Source organism: Nanorana parkeri, unplaced genomic scaffold (assembly GCF_000935625.1).
Source record: "Nanorana parkeri isolate BGI_ZX_2015 unplaced genomic scaffold, ASM93562v1 scaffold425, whole genome shotgun sequence".
Lineage (NCBI taxonomy): Eukaryota > Metazoa > Chordata > Amphibia > Anura > Dicroglossidae > Nanorana > Nanorana parkeri.
Window position 1 is genome coordinate 684,737 of NW_017306693.1, and position 19,711 is coordinate 704,447.

The 19,711-nt window shown below is 41.6% G+C and overlaps 1 protein-coding gene across 2 annotated transcripts in view; it reads left to right on the forward strand.

The window, feature by feature from the left end:
- The window catches only part of ADAM17 (ADAM metallopeptidase domain 17), a 79,099-nt gene that overhangs the window by 22,753 nt on the left and 36,635 nt on the right, over window positions 1-19,711 (forward strand). For both annotated transcript variants that reach the window (XM_018560006.1, XM_018560005.1), the window contains exons 5-8: window positions 4,306-4,394; window positions 8,595-8,757; window positions 16,392-16,528; window positions 18,039-18,125. In XM_018560006.1, coding sequence (XP_018415508.1) covers window positions 4,306-4,394; window positions 8,595-8,757; window positions 16,392-16,528; window positions 18,039-18,125 — 476 coding nt within the window. The remainder of the gene's footprint in view (window positions 1-4,305; window positions 4,395-8,594; window positions 8,758-16,391; window positions 16,529-18,038; window positions 18,126-19,711) is intronic.

Below are 19,711 nucleotides of genomic sequence, written 5' to 3' on the forward strand. Positions count from 1 at the left end.
CCCCCCTTTGGGTTTTGAGAGAGCACTTTCACATCCATTCACAACTAGACCGAGCGCAACTTATTTGCCACATAATAGACTCACTTATACACAAAGTTGCTGCTGGTCTATTTAGTTATTTAGATTTCGAGTCACTCATTCCCAGCGCAGTGATTTTTGATTATTACTATATAGGTGGAAAAGAGCTTCAATCATCATAAACTACATTACTCTCATGAATGCCATTATTTTTTCTTTAAAAAGCATCTTGCGTTCTGCAAAAGGGTAATGGTGTGCAGGATCTGTTTTATGTGCATGGGCACATGATAATTTCTGTTTGATTGGTGGTGTGAAGTAGCGCTTAGTCTGATGAGAAGTTGGCTATGTGGTAAACCCAGTGACCACTGTGCTCATCGCCGCTGTACCCACCACTGAGGACAGTGGTCAATGTGTGAAGCACAGCGCCTTCTGTCACATTGAATAAATGCCTTCTAGGGCACTTACTTGATGAAGGTTACCTCGGTAACCTTCCGAGGGAAAACCTAACTTACGGGTAAGAGAAAAAAGATGCAAAAGATGGTGCCGGCTTGTGGGGAGGGGGCAGAATTATAGTTACGGTTGGAAGTATGTTACCCCAGGCTGTTGGCGGCCAGGCAGGGTGTGCAGTGCAAGCATACATTTTCTTCATGCACTTGCTAGCATTTAAAAAAACAATCATATAAATAACTTTATTCCCACTTTTTACTATGGTGACATGGCTGCTGTATTCCACTTGCTTCCGGAGGGCTGTGGGCTGGGCCATTATATGATAGTAGGGTCCCCGACTTCATATCCCTGGTGAAATTTGTCACAGAAGATGTGTTATTGCATTGCAGGCATGCATTAAATTGGGTGACAATGCTGACAATGCTACCACAAGATTGGGAGCATATGATTAGCACTGAAATCCTAATACAGGAAGTGCATAGAGATGACAGAAACTAGCAGCATTAAGGGCTCATTCACACAGGAATGCACATCTATGTTGTGTGCATGTTTGTGCAGAGACCTGCTCCCAGGAGGGACAGGTGCAGTGTGTAATTGCGTGCAGACACCTATACATCCCTATGGGAGGGAAGTGAAACTGTATTATGTACCTTTTAGTTGATATACAGTAGATGGTCATGGATACTGTATAGCCACCTACGTGTTCCTTGCATGTCCCAGGAACACCACCAGGGAAATTAGTGTATTAGAAATCCTGGTTGTGTCCTACCTTTCCCTCCCCCAAACCAAGCAAGAGAATATCTTGACACATCACCATAAAATACGGGAGAGTCCAGTGGCAGAGAAGATGACCCCACTTTCCTTTTGTCTATGCAGGCAGGGCCCAGGTTATTACCAGAAAAGATCCCTCAGAGATCTTGAAAGAAAAGCTAGTGGCTTTATCCTTCCAAAGACTAAAATTAGAATACCGGTGTTTAAAGGGCTGTTACCTTGCGTATACTGTATGTGTACTCCATGTCATGTTGGATACAGTAACACAGTACAGTGAATGTAACCACTTTGCAAATGGTATTTACCACCAGTGCTGTCTTGTTCTATTTTGCAAGCAAAAGATCTGTTGTGCCCAGGAGGTAATGATAAACATTTTCCTTTTGCCATGCCAAGTGTAGAAACAGACGTGACTGCAAAATGTGTTTGTGAAGTGTAATAATCAGCATACAAATACACGGGACTCACAGGTGCTTATGTGGCATGCAGAGTTGTATATGGCACGTGTACATATATTTTACTTCTATTGTTTGTTAAGTGCTCTTACTAGACAAAGAGGGACCTTAAAGGCATGTGGTTGTGGTTGTGGTTTTTTTCTTCATTATATGCTGTTCTCTCCCTGTACATCAGAGGTAGACAAACACCGGCACTCCAGCTGTGGTGCAACTAAAAATCCCATGGGGCATTGCAAGACTCTGACTGGGATTTGTAGTTTCACCACAGCTGAAGGAGCGGAGTTTGTGAGATTAAACTCTGTGAGTTGATGATGGCAACAGATGAAAAGCCAAGGAACATTTTCTCACTAGCCTTGACTTTCACAGTATTTTTCTTATGGTGCATAGATTCAAGGGTGGTGCTTTGGGTTACACAGCCATGGTCACTCTGCTTACAAAGTTTTTAATAATTTGTGGTTTTAGATGATGCCAGGCAAAAGAATAAGTAGAGTCTGAAGCAGATCAGCATGTATTCACTTTATCTTATACATTTACTGTATGTAAACTGTGGGGTAACAGTGCTCTGCATATAGCATACATATGTCTCTATATCTATATATAATTTACATAGTATTTGAGGTTGAAGAAAGACACAGGTCCATCAAGTTTTAACTTTGTGTGTGTTGTGTGTGCGTGTATGTAAGAGTCCCTGTGTGGTCTAGTATTTAAGCGTACCCGTACCCCTGTATGTTATGGTCTCTGAGGAAGATATCTAATTGATTTTTGAATGATTCAATGCTCTCTGCTGATACCACTGCTTGTGGCAGCGAGTTCCAAAATGTATACGCTCTAACTGAAAAGAAGCCCCTTGTGGTTACATTTTTTTTCTCCACCTATTTTAAGTGGTGGCCTCTAGTCTTTGTTATGGAGTTTACAAGAAAAAGTTTAGTGGCGATTTTGCCATCACCACTGAACATTTTGTACAACAAAATTATGCCCCCTCTTAATCGCCTCACTTCCAACGTGCACAAGTTTAAATTAAGTATATATGTGATAAGGGTTAGAGGGCACCCAGGGTTCTCACCCATACAGGTTGAGAGGCTCCAGAATGCATGTTGCAGAGTGAGAAAACTGGCTTTTTTTTTGGGTGGGATGAAGCCTCTAACCTCGGGACCATGTTTTCGGGTTGACCAGCACTCGTTGATTGCGCACATCCGTATGGGAGATGGTGAGTCTTCAGGGCTGGGTGTTTTGTTTTTGGGAAGAACGACATAAAACAACCCCTGCGAGAGCAGCTGTGTTATCGGTTAAGGGCTTGTGTTTTAATAAGAGTGGGCAAGGAAGCCCTGAAAAGAAGAATTGAGTGAGTGAATGTGCCCTTAATGCTTTACCATTTGAAGCTAGTTCTCATTGTGTGTGTGTGTGTGTGTGTGTGTGTGTACACATATATACTGCGAGAGATGGATATGAGTGCCACCTCGTCCATAGACTTGCCTGTGTTGAGATACGATGCAGCCATGCTAATTTCTCTATTATATACTGACTCCCCCCATCATCTTTCTGCTTATATATGTACAGACAAGAAGAACATTTATGGTACCCCTCGATGAAAAAAAAACCAAAACAATTTTCTCTGAAATAACTTTAATATTATTTAATAACTATAATACATTTAATATGAATTAGTCTTTGCTTTTGTTTTTTTGATTCCTGAGTTTAGTGTCACTTTAATTTCATAATTTTTCAGGAGAAATGGAGCATTTTTTCAATGCTGTAGGAGTGTAGGGGTACCAACAAATTTTTCCACATCTGTATACATCCCTTATTTACTGTCCGCTGCCCAGCATCACGCTAGAACCCCATAGTTAAGAGGAATGTTAACAACAAGAGTGATCTGTCCGTGCACTACACTACATGTGCTGGTGCATTGTGGTGCTGTTCATTCTAAATGGCACTGCAACACCTTGCCTATGGACGCGTGTTCCAGCACAGCACAATGCATGGTAACAAACTTCTGTGCATTGTAGCGCGGTAAGCTAAAGATAGTGCATGCACTTTTTTGTGTCTTTTGGTGTGTTAGCAGTTCATTGAAATGAATAGGCTGCCTTGAACTGTGGTCTAATGCAGCGTGCCAGTGTGATTGGGACCTCCAGTGTTGTGTCTGATCCTTCCCCTCCATTGCATCATGCTGCTTGATCGCACAGCCTGTGTAGAAGGCATCATGGGATGAACATTTTCTTTTCTAAATTTTGACTTTTTGCCCGGTTTGCAGAGGAGACTGGCAACACACAGTCTTCACTATGGACGTTTTTTCGACCTTTTATAATTCTATTAGGATTATAATATGTACCTGTTCAGGTGCATTTCTTTTCATTTGTTTTTACATTTTCTATTGCATTATTCAAACATAAAATGTGTTTTTACCTTCAGATGTTGGACTGACTTGTGTGTTTTATCTTCCTTTCCCTGCTCGAAGTTTTCCTTTTTTTCAGAATATTTTATTCATTTTGCTCAGCTGGCGTTTGTTATTTAGTTCCTTTCTGTGCCTGAAAATCTTTCAGTCACCTTCTATACTTCTGCATGCTCCTTGGGAAGATAGTGATAAACGCTCATCCCTCTTTTTATCCCTCACCTGCAGGGGAACACAATTCAAAGGTCTTGGCACACATTGGAGATGGTGATTTTACAGCCCGGATCACATCTGATGGCGAAGAATATAATGTAGAGGTAACTATACATGCGTTTGTCCTTGTGCTTAAAAAATGTTTCTTTACAAAGCGCTGCAGTTAGATTCAGCATCTAGTAACCTGATCACTTCCGGTATGTTTCCATACAAAATAAACGTACTAGTACTTAGCACAAAAAGAAATCTCCATTTCTTAAATCTCCTCTCCAGCAAAGTGGACCTAATTGAATTGTAACTCCACTTCTCATGCATTGACCACTGCTTCAGATGCCTGCTGATCTATGGGAGCTTCTCTTCTGGGACATATAAAGCACTGAATGCATTTATGAATTTGCTACATGTGAAAAATCCACATTTGCTCAGGGCAGTTGATGTCCCCTTGTGTGTGCTCCGCCCGGAGAAAGAACAAAGAGTAGCCAAATGATCAGCTGTTCAACTGCCTGCTGTCAATCAGTAGCAGAGCAGACGCGTTGGGGAACTTGTACCTCAGCGCCCCCATCAGGCTCCGCCCTCACTGTCAGCATCACTGGTTGTTAAGGAAGCTGTTGGTGTTCTTAGCAACCAGGGATGCTACATGTATGTGGACCAGATGGGGAACTAGTACCTCTGCATCCTTATTAGGCTCTGCCCCCACTGCCAACATTTCTGGTTAAGGAACTGTCGGCTGTAACAAACAGTGATGCTGAAAAGGGGTGGAGCCTGATGGGGATACTAGTTCCCCATCAGGTCTGCTCTACTACAGTGTAGCCGGCAGCGTCCTTAACCAGTGATGCTACAAGTGTACAAGAAGGCAGAACCTGATGGGGATGCTGAGGTACTGGTTCCCCATCTGGCAGTGGGCGGATTCTATAGCCAAAAGCCACCTGCTAATGGCTATAGAATCCGCTCACTGTCTTCTGTCAATCGGCAGCAGAGCAAACCTGATGGCTAACCAGTACCTTTGCATCCCCATCAGGCTCTGCCCACCCACAGTATAAGTCCTCAGATACTGCGACTATTTGTGTGAGAGGTGCAGCAACCAGGCAGAGAGCTCAATCATACTGAGCCTGTGATTTTGTCAGACTCAGTGTTATTGAACCGCACTGAGGACTGAGTGTTCTGGATGGACACTCTGGCCTCAGTGCTCCCCTGCACTGCAAATGGCGGTACTTGCACCAAATTCATGTATTTTGTTTCTTAGTTGAATGTTTGTTTTTTTAAGATTTAACTCCTGAGTTTAGTGTCACTTTAAGCCCTGCCTGCCCTTATTCCCACCCTGTCATTCAATATTTCATTGTGAGCGGCTTAGTGGCCAGTAGAGGCCATCATGCTGGACTATTCAATGGTGGATGGCAGGATGTAAATCTAAGGTGGATCCAGGGTCGCCCCAGGAACACGTAAATGGGTTTAACAGTGTTGTTGTTGTGGTTTTTTTTTTTTTTTTTTAAATTGGTCACTTGAAACATGATATAATTTTTCCTATGTAGAAGCAAGAGGGGTTTTCAAGGACAGTTGGTGCCCAATAGTATGCGTTTTACAGTTTGCCTCCCTCTTATGCACCCCTTTTGTAAGACAACACAATATTTCAAATCATAAAGCTTCTAAATTCCCTAGACACATTTCTATGGCCCAAGCTTCCTTTTTAAAAGGCATGCTCCCAAACATGCATCTAATCCTGTAATTTTGCAGTTGCTGTACAGCCCTAATAACAGAGCAGCAGTCAGCAGCCGGTTATAAAAGGACTCCTGCTGTTCACAAGGATGTCATAGCCAGCCACTGCCTTCACATGGCATTTATGTTCCCAAAGTATCAGACACTGAATAATCTCACATATATGGTATCCTCGTACAGAGGTTAGTGAGTCCAATACACAGTATTTCATGGCTAGAAGACCAGATTGTGAAAATACATTACAAGGACAGTGTGTGGGGGAGGGATTAGCATTTTTTTCTTTTTTAATTTAAACACATATGACATCTGAAAGCAATATTTTAAAATGGCGAAAGGGTGCAATCACACCTCTGTGTTTTAATGCACATTTAAAACACATGTATACAGCAGGATGAGTTGAATACTGTTCTGAATGAAATTCTTGCCACCTTCACATTTTTAGTGCAGTGCGATTTTGTTGAAATTATGCTAGGAGCATTCAAAATGCATCTGAAGATGCATGTTATGTAGAAACAGTAAATCAGGAACATTGTGTGCTGAAATATACATATTCTGTAGAACAGAGCTACAGCGGGGCAAAAAAGTATTTAGTCAGCCACCAATTGTGCAAGTTCTCCCACTTAAAAAGATGAGAGAGGCCCGTAATTGGCATCAAAGGTAGACCTCAACTATGAGACACAAAATGAGAAAACATCCAGACATCCAGACAAATCACATTGGCTGATTTTGGAACGAATTTATTTGCAAATTATGGTGGAAAATAAGTATTTGGTCACCTATTCGTTCCAAATCAGCCAATGTGATTTGCCTGAATTTGTTTTCTCATTTTGTCTCTCATAGTTAAGGTCTACCTATGATGCCAATTACAGGCCTCTCATCTTTTTAAGTGGGAGAACTTGCACAATTGGTGGCTGACTAAATACTTTTTTGCCCAACTGTATAAATGCTCCCCATGAAAGAGCCATCTGTGCTGTTAACAAACTAAATCCACTTAAATGTCATTAAGAGTATTTAAATTATTTAGGGCCCCTTCCTAGCAGGGCCATGCGATAGTCGCACGGTACTGCGCAACACACCTACTGTGCGTTAACAGTGCAGGAGGTGCGTTGACATTCACTTGAATGTCACCCCAAATGCACCTCCCTCCCGCAATGCATTCAACTGCGCCACAACTCGTGGTACCACAATACCGTGTGTTGCGGTAGTGCATGCGCGATTAATACACCGCCGTGGTGTGAACGGGCCATAAAACGGATTGTGACTTCAGTTGAGCTCAGTAGAGAGCTATTGAAAAATGCATTTTTTCCACCTTACTCTGCAACAGCATTGTAGTGTGAATATGACGCCTAGGAAACAATTGTTTGCTATGTGACCTTGTAATGATTGGTGTTGATCAAGTACACAACTCGCCGCACATAATGTAAATGAGATCTTCCGGCTGAATGCAGAAAATAGAACAGGTTCCTCCATCAGTGCTTACTAGTGTTAATCGAGGGATCTCCTGCTGTTTCCTTCATTGGCTTCCAACTGACAATTTTCTGGCATGCTCTTTTGATCAGCTATAAAATGACCCTAAACTCAGGAGTTAAATTTTAAAAATGCATTCAACTACCCTCTTAACAAAAATGTATCTTACTTGGCTGTAGATCCTCAAATCATCTCTGAATTGGTGCTGACACTGTCCTTCCTTCTGCAGGGTGGCTACTTTTGTTCCCCATGGTCCCTGTGTGCATTGTAAAGTAGTCACCACTCCAAGCTCACTCCCGTGATGGACTACAATCTCACGTTTAGTTTACTAATTTGTACTGAGATTGTAGTCTATGACAGAAGTGAGCTTGGAGCGGTGACTACTTTACAACATACACAGGGACCATGGGGAACAAAAGTAGCCACCCTCCAGAAGGAAGGACAGTGTCCGCACCAATTCAGAGATGATTTGAGCATCTACAGCTGAGTGATACACAAATAAGATACATTATTTGTTAATAGTTAAAGTACTTGAATGCATTTTTAAGATGTAACCCCTGAGTTTAGTGTCACTTTAAATCTTCTCATGCTATGGGAAAAGAAATTAGTCTTTATTGCAGTAGGTACAAATCACAAAAAAGGTCTCTTGTGTTTAATGTCTTATATAACGCATTTTTCCGCTCCATAACACGCACTTTTTCCCCCCCAAAATGCGGGCAAAAAAGTATGTGCGTCTTATGGAGCGAATGTGTGAGAGCTGAGGCGGCGGGGCTGGCAGTGTACCCAGGGGTGTGGAATCTCTATCGCCCGATGCCCGGGACATGCATTTTCGGGCGCCAGGCGAGTAGTTTTTTTGTACATTTAGCCCTGCTCCTGACAAGCAGAGCTAAATGTATAGTGTGGAGCAGCAGCGATCCTGTCTAGTACCCCCCCCCTGTCTAGTGTGTTACTGGTAGGGTTACCAGATGAAAAACAGAAATCTAATGCAGGCAACACATCCTAAGTACTGGTAAGCTGCAATGTATTACTTTTTCTCCTCAGGCTTATATACTCTTTAGTAAGTGTTTCATTCTTATGCTATTAAACAGTAGTACATTAGATAACTGATTTTTTCTTTCTTTTAGCCCCTGTGGAGGTTCGCAGATAACACATCTAAGGATAAACTATTAGTGTACAGATCAGAAGATATCAAAGAAGTCTCTCACATGCAGTCCTCAAAAGTGTGTGGTTACATCAAACCAGAACAAGATCTTTTCATGAATCAGCCAGACCCCCCAGATGCTCATGGTATGTGCTGCATGTACATGAATGTTCAGACAAGCACAACTGATGTAAAAGACCCTTAAGTCTTTTCTTAATAACCTAGTACATTGAAATATCGAAAGAAATTTACTTCGTTATAATAACATCATTTTTATATTACTTGTTTACCCCTCTGCCACTGGCCCATCCTACTGTTCCTGTGCTTCATCTAAAGAAAAAAAAAAAAAGTCATTGGTGGCTGGTGCCTTTTCTGTTTCCTGTGATGACAAAAACTCCCTGGAAGGCAATGGTGATGTAGCCTTCCCAGAGGGCAACTGGCTATATCACCAGTGCCTTGAACTACCAGGAAGCGCTATTAAGAAAAATGTAAGTATTTAAAAAAAAAAAAATAGAACTTAGAAGATGATCATGCATCAGGGATTTTTAGCTGTGGGTTTGGGGAGAGCAAAGGTCCACTTTAACAGCCACTCAGAACCTGCCTATCTTAAAGTGAACTTGAGCTGTGCCCACAGCGCAAAACAACAAATTCACTTGGTGATTGGCCCAGCGTTGTCACCTGAAACATGTTCCTCCATAGTTGTCTTCATTGTCAAAGATTTTTATTAAGTTCCCAAGCAGAAAACAAATAGAAGGCAATAGGTAAACAGGTGCCATAGTCGTAAATCAAAACAGGAACCTTACAAAAATAGGTAAAAGAGCATTTCAGCATAAACAGGTAATCTTATAAAATCAGGAGAAAAGGGAGGAAGAAGGAAAAGGTGAATGTAGAAAGCAGACAGTGAGAATAAAAGAGGGCAAGGGAATATAGAGAAAGAGAGGAGAAATTACGCTGGAGCTCACATATGCTTGTCAAGCAAGAGCGATGATGACTAGAGGAACCTCCATAGTTATTTTCTTCACTCCCATCAGCTAAACAAACCTGCAAGGGAATAAAGGAAAGCAGGAGTGCATGTTGCTTAGAGTTGGTGTTAAAACACACTTGTTGCTTTTCCCTGCATGGGCATGAGCTAAAGTTTACTTTTAGGTTTGTTTCTGTTAAGCTGGACATACACTTATAGATTATCTGCAGATTTTCTGTGGTCAGAGGGAAAAAGTGCAACAGATTCCTCCATCTACGCTAAACTGTGAGGATGGAGGAATCTCCCACTGGGCCAAGCTTCAGTATTTTGCTAGTTGGCCCCGCTGGCTCTCAAAATACCTGAACTGTCTGATTGGATGCCGGCATTGTTCAGGTATTTTGAGAGCCAGCGGGACCAAATAACAAGATACTGAAGCTTGGCCCAGTGGGAGATTACTCAATCCACACAGTTTAGCGTAGATGGAGGAATCTGTTACACTTTTTCCATATGACCATAGAAAATCTGCAGATAATCTATAGGTCTATGGCCAGCTTTAGAATGATAATTGCCAGCTTTTAGATTAGGGTCCCAAATGGGATCCTGTATTCAGTTTTTGGAGTCTTTAGATATTAGGGTATTGCATTTTTTGGTAGATTTTAAAGGGAATCTGTGATATAGATTATAGGAAAAGACATGGATTAAAAATCCATCTGACACCTTCTTCTGTTTTGCATCTTGTTTCACGGCAAACAGATGTTAACCATAAAAACCTGGCATTTTTCAACCTTGTGTTACAATAGGCTGAGCATCTCTGGATGTGCTTGATCTCCAAACAGTCATCCTCTGTAGGTTCTCACTTCACCAACCATGGCATTTGCCCATTGCATTCACATTAGAAGAATAATTCCTTTATTCTTTTGTAAATAGGAATGGTCAAAAATTATCCAGCATGGGTTAATTTCTCGTGCCCAATTTCCAACATCTGACTTGGCGATGGTTACACCGTAGTGTGAAGGGAGAAATCTCCCCAAGTGTTAAATTGATTAGCAACCACTCAGGCGGGATAGCTTTTAGAAGTACATTTATTCAGTTGGCCAGCCGGGAACATGCAATAACTTGGACACATTCAAATAAAATGGGCTTGCAGGCCCCTTTTTATAGGGTTTTGAACAGTAGGACCATCTGTATTACCTTGACACACAGTTAAATGTCCTACATGAACTCTAGTTAACCCTGACGCAAAAAAGTGAAATGTTCCACATGTTGCTTATTAATACAACTTGCGTATAAAGCACAATTTTTATAATATGTTCATTAGGCAAAATTTTAAGCTTGGCAGTGTGATTCAGCAGGGATCATCAATTTTCCCTTTACAATAGCCCTTTTACTAATCTGTTTGTACTTGGGGACACTCAACGGATAATCTTGCCATACATGTGTACTCCATGTCTTTACAATAGTGTTTGGTGGTATTTTTTTTTTGTTGTAAATCAAGCAATAGTTTTCTTCTAGCTGTACCTGGTTAAGAATGAGTGGGATTTATGTATCATGGAACAGACTTGTTGGTATTCTGAAATCTACTCCAGAATTGTGCAGGTAGCTTGCATTGTCTGTTTCTATGTGTTGCACAGCAGCAATGATGATCTTTGTAGAAGGTGAAAAGCAAAATCTTGAAATTAACATCAAGTGCTGCTCCCCCTCCTTCTCCTGCCTTCGCTGCCCACTCACTGGTAATAAAGAACAGCCTCTGCGTGGGAGAATCTTGCACCAGACTTCGGCTTGTGAACAGCAGGAGAGCCTCTTCACTGTGTGGGATAATAGGCAATTATGTGTATTGCTGCACTACGAGCAGGCGGTATTAATGTCTCTACAGGGCAGGTCACTAGTGCAAGTCAGAAGATGATTTAAGAGCTCTTGCCAATTAAGAGCAGCATCATGTTGGGACTACAGGTGACATTTAGTACTGTACTGGGATTTTTAATACCTGATGGGCTAATTTCAACCAGATTGGATAAACACAGATACAGCAGCACACTTTTCAGTTTCCCTGCTTTAATAATGTGCAGGGTGTAAAATGTGTAATTATAAGACATTATGCTATGCTCACTGCCAACCACTGCTAGCCTCTGCATGAAACTTGTTTTCTCCAATCATCTCACAGGACAGCATATTAGGTATTAGCTCCTTCCACCGGGAAAGAAATGTGTCACCAAGTCAAAGGTTAAATTGAAGTCCTCCCATCATCCCCAGCTATTGTGTTTTTTTTTTTCATCCAGGAAAGGTGCGTTGCTGGAACACAGGCCATGGAGCCTACTACCTTTTCTGCAGTGTAGAAGATGGATGTTGGCAATTTTCCTGCCTCCCCTCAACACCCCCCCCCTCCACCCACTCTGTACAGGTAGAACGAGGCTTGGGTCCTCTTCCACCTTCTGTGAATGGTCAAGACATTGATCAGCATGTCCTACCTCAACCTTCTGATCAGTCCTTGGTTACAATGATACATTAATTCCTTTGCGGGGAAGATTGCATATTCCTTTAACATTGGAAGAAAGGAACCTTCAGCTAATTAAGTTTAGTGTTTGTAGAACAGGATTCACCCTTTAAGAGTACCTTTTTTGACTTGGTGAATCTGAAAGGTAATGGTGGTCATTTTTGGTTTATAAAGCTTGTTGCACAAACTGTAAAATACGTCTAGCCCAGGAAAGGCCTTCAAACAAAGTGTAGGCCATTTGGTTGTAGATGTGACTTTTAGTTTACCCGTGAGGATTTTTGTTTTTAATAGAAGGTATAAAGAAAATGTGCATGCCGTTGATTATTTGTATGTCTGGGTCAGTTCATTTCCAGAAAATGATGTCCTTATTCAGCAAGGGATTCTCCTGGCGTGATGCCCTCAGGTTTCTTAGCAATGTTGACAAGCAGTGACTCATCTAGTCCCGAAGTTACAAGGCTCTCTTTTGGGAATAAACATTCTTCACACCTGGGGAGCTGAAAATATCCAAAAGACAGAGAACAGCAGCCTGCCAACATGCCTACATCAGTCTACTCTCTCTGCTAGGTTATCATGTTTATCTTCACAAGGTCTAGCACATGCCTCTCAATGGGATCATCATCCCTAAGGCCAGATATTTGTCCTTGATGTGCTCTGCTTCCCACATGTGTCACAGGAAGCCCTAGCTGTGCATAGAGGGAAACAATAATGTATTTTTAGTTATCAATATTTTGAGCTATTATTATAACATGTAGAAAGTTATTTTTGATGTTTTACATATTTACTTATGAAGCTCTTCACCCTCTTCTGCATTCTTCAATTCAAAATGCAGACTTCACAAACTAATGGAAGGGAACATGTTGCAGGGGCATGGGATTAGATTTTCTGAGGTAGAATGTTGGTATTTGAATGACGAGTAACCATTGTTTTGGGGATTCCAGGCCTTTTTACCGATTCAACACATAGGGGTGAAGGCTTGCTATACACATGAGATGACACCATAGGGATGCAAGCCCTGACAGCTTAGGACACTTCTGATTCACTTTTGTTCCCTGTTAACTGATCTTTTTCTGCAGCACTCTGGTGAAGGGCAGTCATATACTCGCACAATCAACAAAAATGAAATCATTTAATTTACCATGCAACAAAGCATGGAATGTACGTTGTGGTGCATTAAAGTATTTTGGGATGCCGTGGTTTAAGAGTAAACGTACATGCATTAAAACACGTGTTTTACCACACGTTGATGCTAATGGATAATGCACATCAATATGGGGGCTGCCATTGCTAAATGCTTCTGAAAATGCTACTTACCAGACACTCATGCAGATCCTTTCTTTTCAGTACTTTGAATTCCTGACCTGGAACATGCATGGTGGTCTTTTTTAATGCAAAGCAACAATTTCTTTTTTAAATACTTTTTTTGAGTCGGTGACTCCGAAATTTAAGCCAATAAACAAGTTTGACAGCCAGGGTCCTAGCATTTTCAGAGGGAGAGGGCAGCGAAGTCATCCTCTGTATTGTTTTTTAGCATTGGTTACTTTAAAGGTGGGCTGGACAAATCCCAGGAGCCAGGTCACCAATGCTCTTAGAAATTACAGCTGGCGCCTAGCTTTTGAGATTTCTCTGGTTGCTATCAATGGAGCTGGCTCTTGAAAAAAATAAAATCTTGCTGACTCCTGGATTGGACAGACTGGCTTCTGAATTCCATATTGGTTTCTCCACCCCTGCTTTAAGGCTCCATTCTTATTTCTACAGTTTACGTGCAGTTACCAAGTTGTTAGCATTTTCTTGTGAATGGCTCCATTTATGTTGCGTGGTGATGAGTGGCGGACCAAAGGAACAAAGGGTCCTGGTGCAAGATTTTTTTTGTTGGGACCCTCAACCCCAAGCAGCCCCTCGGTCCATTGTCCCCCCAAGCTCCACTCCCCTGCATAGAAGCCTGTTGGACCATTGTAACACAGCAAGTTCCACCCCACCACCTCAGAAGCCCGCCGGATCATTGGACCATAGTCGCCCCCAAGCCAGCTCCTACCATCTCCTCCTCACTGCACTGTCCTCATCCCAACTAAGAAGTGGAGCAGCGTCCCGGACATTCCCCTAGATCCACCCGCCTCCTTGTTTTCAGCCATACGGTTCTTTGTGCACCATTTGGATAGAAGATCAGTTCTTCCATAAAGGATTTTTTTTATCTTCCTCTCCACAGTATCTCTCTGATTTCTCCTCAGTTTTACTCCCATTTCTCATTTGTTTGTTCAAAACAATCTGCAGCAGTAATAAATGAGGATGATGACCGTGTGAACTATCTTTTTTTTTAGATGACAGTCTGATTGTATTCCACATTCTCAGGAGGATATTTAAAAGCAAATCAAAAATAACTTCAATGCTTTTGTTTATTTTTGGATGACTTTGACTTAGTTTTCCATTTCCTGTTATAGTAGAATATTTGTCATGAACTCTGAAAATAGCATTATCCTTTCTATTTTAGTGGAGAACATTTTTTTTAATGGTATGTAAACCCTAACAATAAGCTTGTCTTTTTGCTCCCTTTTAGGTCTGTTTATAATACCATTACAAGAGTTTTGTTATATCTGTTCCATTAGTGTAAAAGAAAATACCTGAAGATCCTGCCAGAAATACAGTGGGCTTCTAAATGTTATCTCACGCAGTGTCATTAGCCTTGACAGAGCTGTCATTCCCTGGCCGCTGTGCTTGATCAGCTTCATTGGGGTCTACAGATGACATTAGCTGCCCTGCTGTGCTATAGATAACCCTTAGTGCTCTGGAAACCTATTGCCATCTTTTACATTGTTTGTAAAAACATAAATTGAGAAAAGAACAGAACTTAGAGTTTAAAAATGTATAATATGTGAACAAGTGGTTTATAAAAATATTTGTTTAGAAGTTTTCTTTGGATACTGGTAAGTTTGTTTCCACCCTAGTTGTCCCTGGTTCTCTTCACGGCTGGTAGTGGGCAAGCGTGTTTTTAATGCCATGGAGATGAATGAATGAATGGTCTGCACAATGTCTAGGTGATTTGTGGTTTCTGCTCCATTGGTGATGAATGAAGTTCTGCTGGGTTTTGACCAGCAAACAAGTGATGCCGCTGGAGCAGAGGAGTGGCACTCGCAGATAAAGGTGGGCTGTGGCTCACCCAAACATCACTGAATAAAGCCTTGGATTTTTTTTGTTATGCTTTTTTACATACCTGAGAGTGCCCAGACCTTCATGTTTATTCTCTGGATATCCCTTACAGTGTCCACTTAGGACTTTATTAAAGTAGCATTAAGCTCTCAAACTTTGTTTTCAATTTTGAATCCAGATTATATATATATTTTTAACCAGTTAAGGCACCACCCAGCATTCATCACTGTTAGACAGGCAAGCTGCCCATACACAGGTAGATTTTCGTACAAACATTCACACCTTAACTCTCATTAGAACAATGGATAATGCCATCAGAGACTTGACAAATAATGTTCCGTTTGTTTTTCCAGACCTGGCCAGAGTCCAGGGTAACCGGGTGTAAATGGACACTCATTCGTTTAGACCCAACTGCCTATAGACTTACATTGGGCATCCAATCCTACCACCCATGTGAAAGGGACCTTAAATTTGGCCAAAGTTTGCTAAAGGTGTATTGGTGTGTACGAAAGGTTAGTTTGTTGTATTTGGTCACACCCCTCTACCACTATATACTGTATATGTGCATTTAGGATGTGAGCCCATACCTCTGTATTGTAGATGTGCTGAATCATTCATGGCAAATTTGGATTGCAAAAGGTCAGATGTGTCACAAATGCAAACAATCACTGAGCAGTGAGGTTCAGAAAATGAATGCAGCATTCAGTGTTAATGGAGGTGACTTACCGCAGCTAATGATCAGGCTGCCTTTGTAAATGTATTAAATAAAGGTCAACCTGATGGCAGCACAGTGACTTAGTAGGTAGTACTTCTGTCTTACTTGGTTTAAATCACAGCAAGAACACTATCTACATAGAGTTTGCATGTTCCCCATGGTTTTCCTCCGGTTCCTCTGGCTTCCTCTCACACAAAAGAAAGCCTGAACAGCAAATTAGATGGTTGTACAGTAAGGCTTTATTATTAAAATTGATAAGCCAACAGGATGGAAAATGCAATGGTCAATGCATGGACTCCTGATGCCCAGGTAGGGTTGAAGAACACAAATGTTATCAAATGCCTGTATAACTAGAAACCTGCTCGGTACAAAATATTTTGGAGAAACAGGCCTCTAACTGCAGCAAAGTTTATTTGGCGTGGTTTACATGTTCTGATTTATTAGTAAACAGTGTATTTATATTCTTTAATAGAACATTTCCACCGAGAGAAGAGACAGAAGGCAGGCCCTGACCCCAGTAAGAACACATGCAAGATGCTGGTAGTGGCGGACCATAGATTCTTTAGCTTCATGGGAAGGAATGAGGAGAGCACCACCATCAACTATCTGGTAAGAAAGAACTCAAACCAGTGTTCAACTTTGAGAACTACTATATCACATCACTCAGGTGGAATGGAAAAGCAAGTCAGGCAATGGCTGAATTCATGTTTATATACATCATTACTGTCTCTTTTCCTCCCCCCACAATATATGGGTGATTTAAGAGTGTTGATGGGTGGACCTATTGCAGACCAGTTAATAAATCAAGGCCGCACCTGGTGCATACTCTTAGGCAAGGCTTTAAAAGATCGAAATGTCTCAATTGATCAATTTAAGGATAATAGGAGTACTTGAAAGATGATTCTCTGTATACTTTAGTCATCACAGTACCTGCACATGTAGTTTAACTTGAAGTGGGAGCACCTAAATTGAGCATGCAGCATAGGTCTGCTTTTACCTAACATTAAACAAAGAGTAATCATTGATTTTGTCTACAGTGACACAGCTTGTCCTTGCCAACTCCATTTAATGGCCCCGCAGGGATGCACCTAACATATGATGTATTGGTATCCCACTCTTCACTTTGTATTCTTCCTTTAAGTAGGGTACACGTGAATTTTGGCCAAATCCTGAGGCTGCTGTCAGTACCCATCCACCCAGCATCCCTTGATCAGGTGATCGATGGAGCAGGTTGGAAAGTTCTCAGCCAAATGGAGCTGGCAGCCAGTTAGCTACCAGCTCAATTCGGGTATTCTGGCTTCCGCTGCTGGCTGCTGTCAGAATACAATGCAAAAATCGGGGATTCATCTATCAAAGTGATATTAAAGCTTAATTTTTTTTTTTATAAAGAGTAGGCCCATACCTTTTTAAAAGCCAGTTGTTGTAAATAAAATGTTCCTTTTTTCGTTCTCGAGAGGGTCCTCACCACCCCCTACTCGGGTATCACCATCAGCTAAGTAGCTGCTGTGGAGCTACCCGTGCATGCTCGCTCCCGGCCGTGCCCACAAGTGGCTGAGTGTGTCTATAGACGCAGAGCCCTGCGGCAGGCGACGCCCCTCCTCTTGGCCCAGCAGGTTGATTAACGGCAGAAGCAGCCTATGGCTCCTCTGCCCTCAATCTCCTTCCCCCGCAACCAGGAAGTTTGGATGGAGGATCGCTTTGGGTGCTGGTGGTGCTGACAGGTAAGTGGTGTGGGGGGGGGGATGATACAGTAAGGTACTCTTTGTTTTTTACTTTAATGCAGAGAATGTATTAAGGTAGAAAAAACACCCAGCCTTTAGCAAACCTTTTAATGCTTGTAAGTCTTGATGGACAAATCTGTTGTACTTTTTCTATTCAGCCCGTGGGTTGAACAACAAAAATAGACACGTGTATACCTGACTTTAGTCTTTGAATAACTGAGCCAATATGCTGCCCATAAAATGATCTTTAGACAGAGTGGAGATACAGTTTATTAAGATTGCGAGCGGTCATTCATCCAGAATTTGAAAAGCGTTCAGAGTGCATTATGCATGACTGCCTCTTGATATCACTTTTATGTATGTGTTGGAACTATTTACGGAAATTTTGGTGTTTACAGATTGAACTGATTGACAGAGTGGATGACATATACAGGAATACCTCGTGGGATGCCCAGTGGAAAGGATATGGAGTACAGATAGAACAGGTATCGTTCTGTATTATATTTCTTGCCTATACATTTCTAGCAGCACTAGAAATAATCTTTAAGGTGGGCCTATATCTAAAATGAATTCTTCACTTGGATTATATTTGCTATGTGCCAGTATTACCAAATCTCACTATTATTTTGAGCGAAAGAGTATCTCTCTTACCATGGAAAAAGCTGCTCCGGAATTTGTAGCTATATAACCGCAAACTGCACAATGAAGCATTTGTCAAACATAAAGATTCAGTTATAAGATTGTATACATAATCATGTATATTCTAAAAATATTTGAAAGACTGTAGCTGCCATTTATGACTTATTGCACCTTTCATAGTGAGGGAGGTGATTTTTAGTGATACTCTAATTTGGAACAGCTTACATCATGTCCATCTCAGATCTGTATGGACTCTAGTCATTTCTAGTCGCGCTCCCTGATCCTTTTACATGTTTTCCAGTTTCTTATCTACTTCTTTTGTAAAAAAAACCTGTTTACAGAGCTCCACAGCTCAATCTGAAATGTACACCCACAAGTTGATAATCTCCAGTGATTCCTCCTCTTACTCCGCCCACAATATGGCTGTAATATATGCTGTAAAAACAATATGAAATAACGCTGAACCAAAAACATAGTTTCCCTTTGTGAACTTGATTTTATAAGCACCAAAACACTTCACCCAGCAGCCTCTCTCTAACATGTTTCACGTCCCTAATGGAGCATATGGTTAAAGAAGAACTGTAGGATTTGATAGAACTTAACCCTTGCTGTGGGGCTATCCTTGCACAGCAAGGGTTAAGTGTAGTTTTGGTCTAGGGGTGCAAAATAAAGAACATATACTCCGCTGATCTTTGGTCTTGCGTCAGTCACTGCTCACCTCTTTTCCTCTGCTCTGGCTATGGAATGTCCCTCAGTGTCCTCACATATAATGCAAGTCAGTGGACCTGCATTAGATGCAATGTCAGCCGCCAGAGCCCAGGGAAGAAGAGGTTGGCAGAGACCGGTGTAGCAGCCAGAGGAAACTGAGGATCAGGTGAGCTTATCTTATTTATTTGGATCGAGCACTTAACCCTTGCAGTGTGGGGGTAGCCACAGTGCAAGGGTTAGTCCTCTAATGCTAGAGTTCTTTTTTAAGCTCCATTAGGGGGGCAAAGTGAAGCAAACTGATGAGGTATATGGTAGAACTGGACCCCGGAGGAAAATGCACCCACGAGCTGGAGAGGATAACCGTAGTCTGTGGAACGGCTTCAAATGGTTTTGAATAGTTTCCCTTTAATGATTGAAACAAAATAGATTTTTTTTTTTGCGAGTTCAAATTCGTGAATGTAGACCATAAGTAAGGCTTTGTAAGAGTACCTCGGAGGAGCAACCCCTTTCCCTTGAGTCATAGACAAAGGAGCTTGATCATGCAGGGTGTAAATGTAAAGTGTCTGTGGTGTCTGATGTAAGATCATTCAAGCTTATCGTCTCAAGGCTCAGCCTCCACCCTTTCCTGTCATGGAGCACTCTACTAAGTCTGCGTGTGCTGCTTGCTGTCTGCTTTTTAGCATCAAGCACCTGTTTGCCAGATTTGCAAGGCTTTCACTTGGTC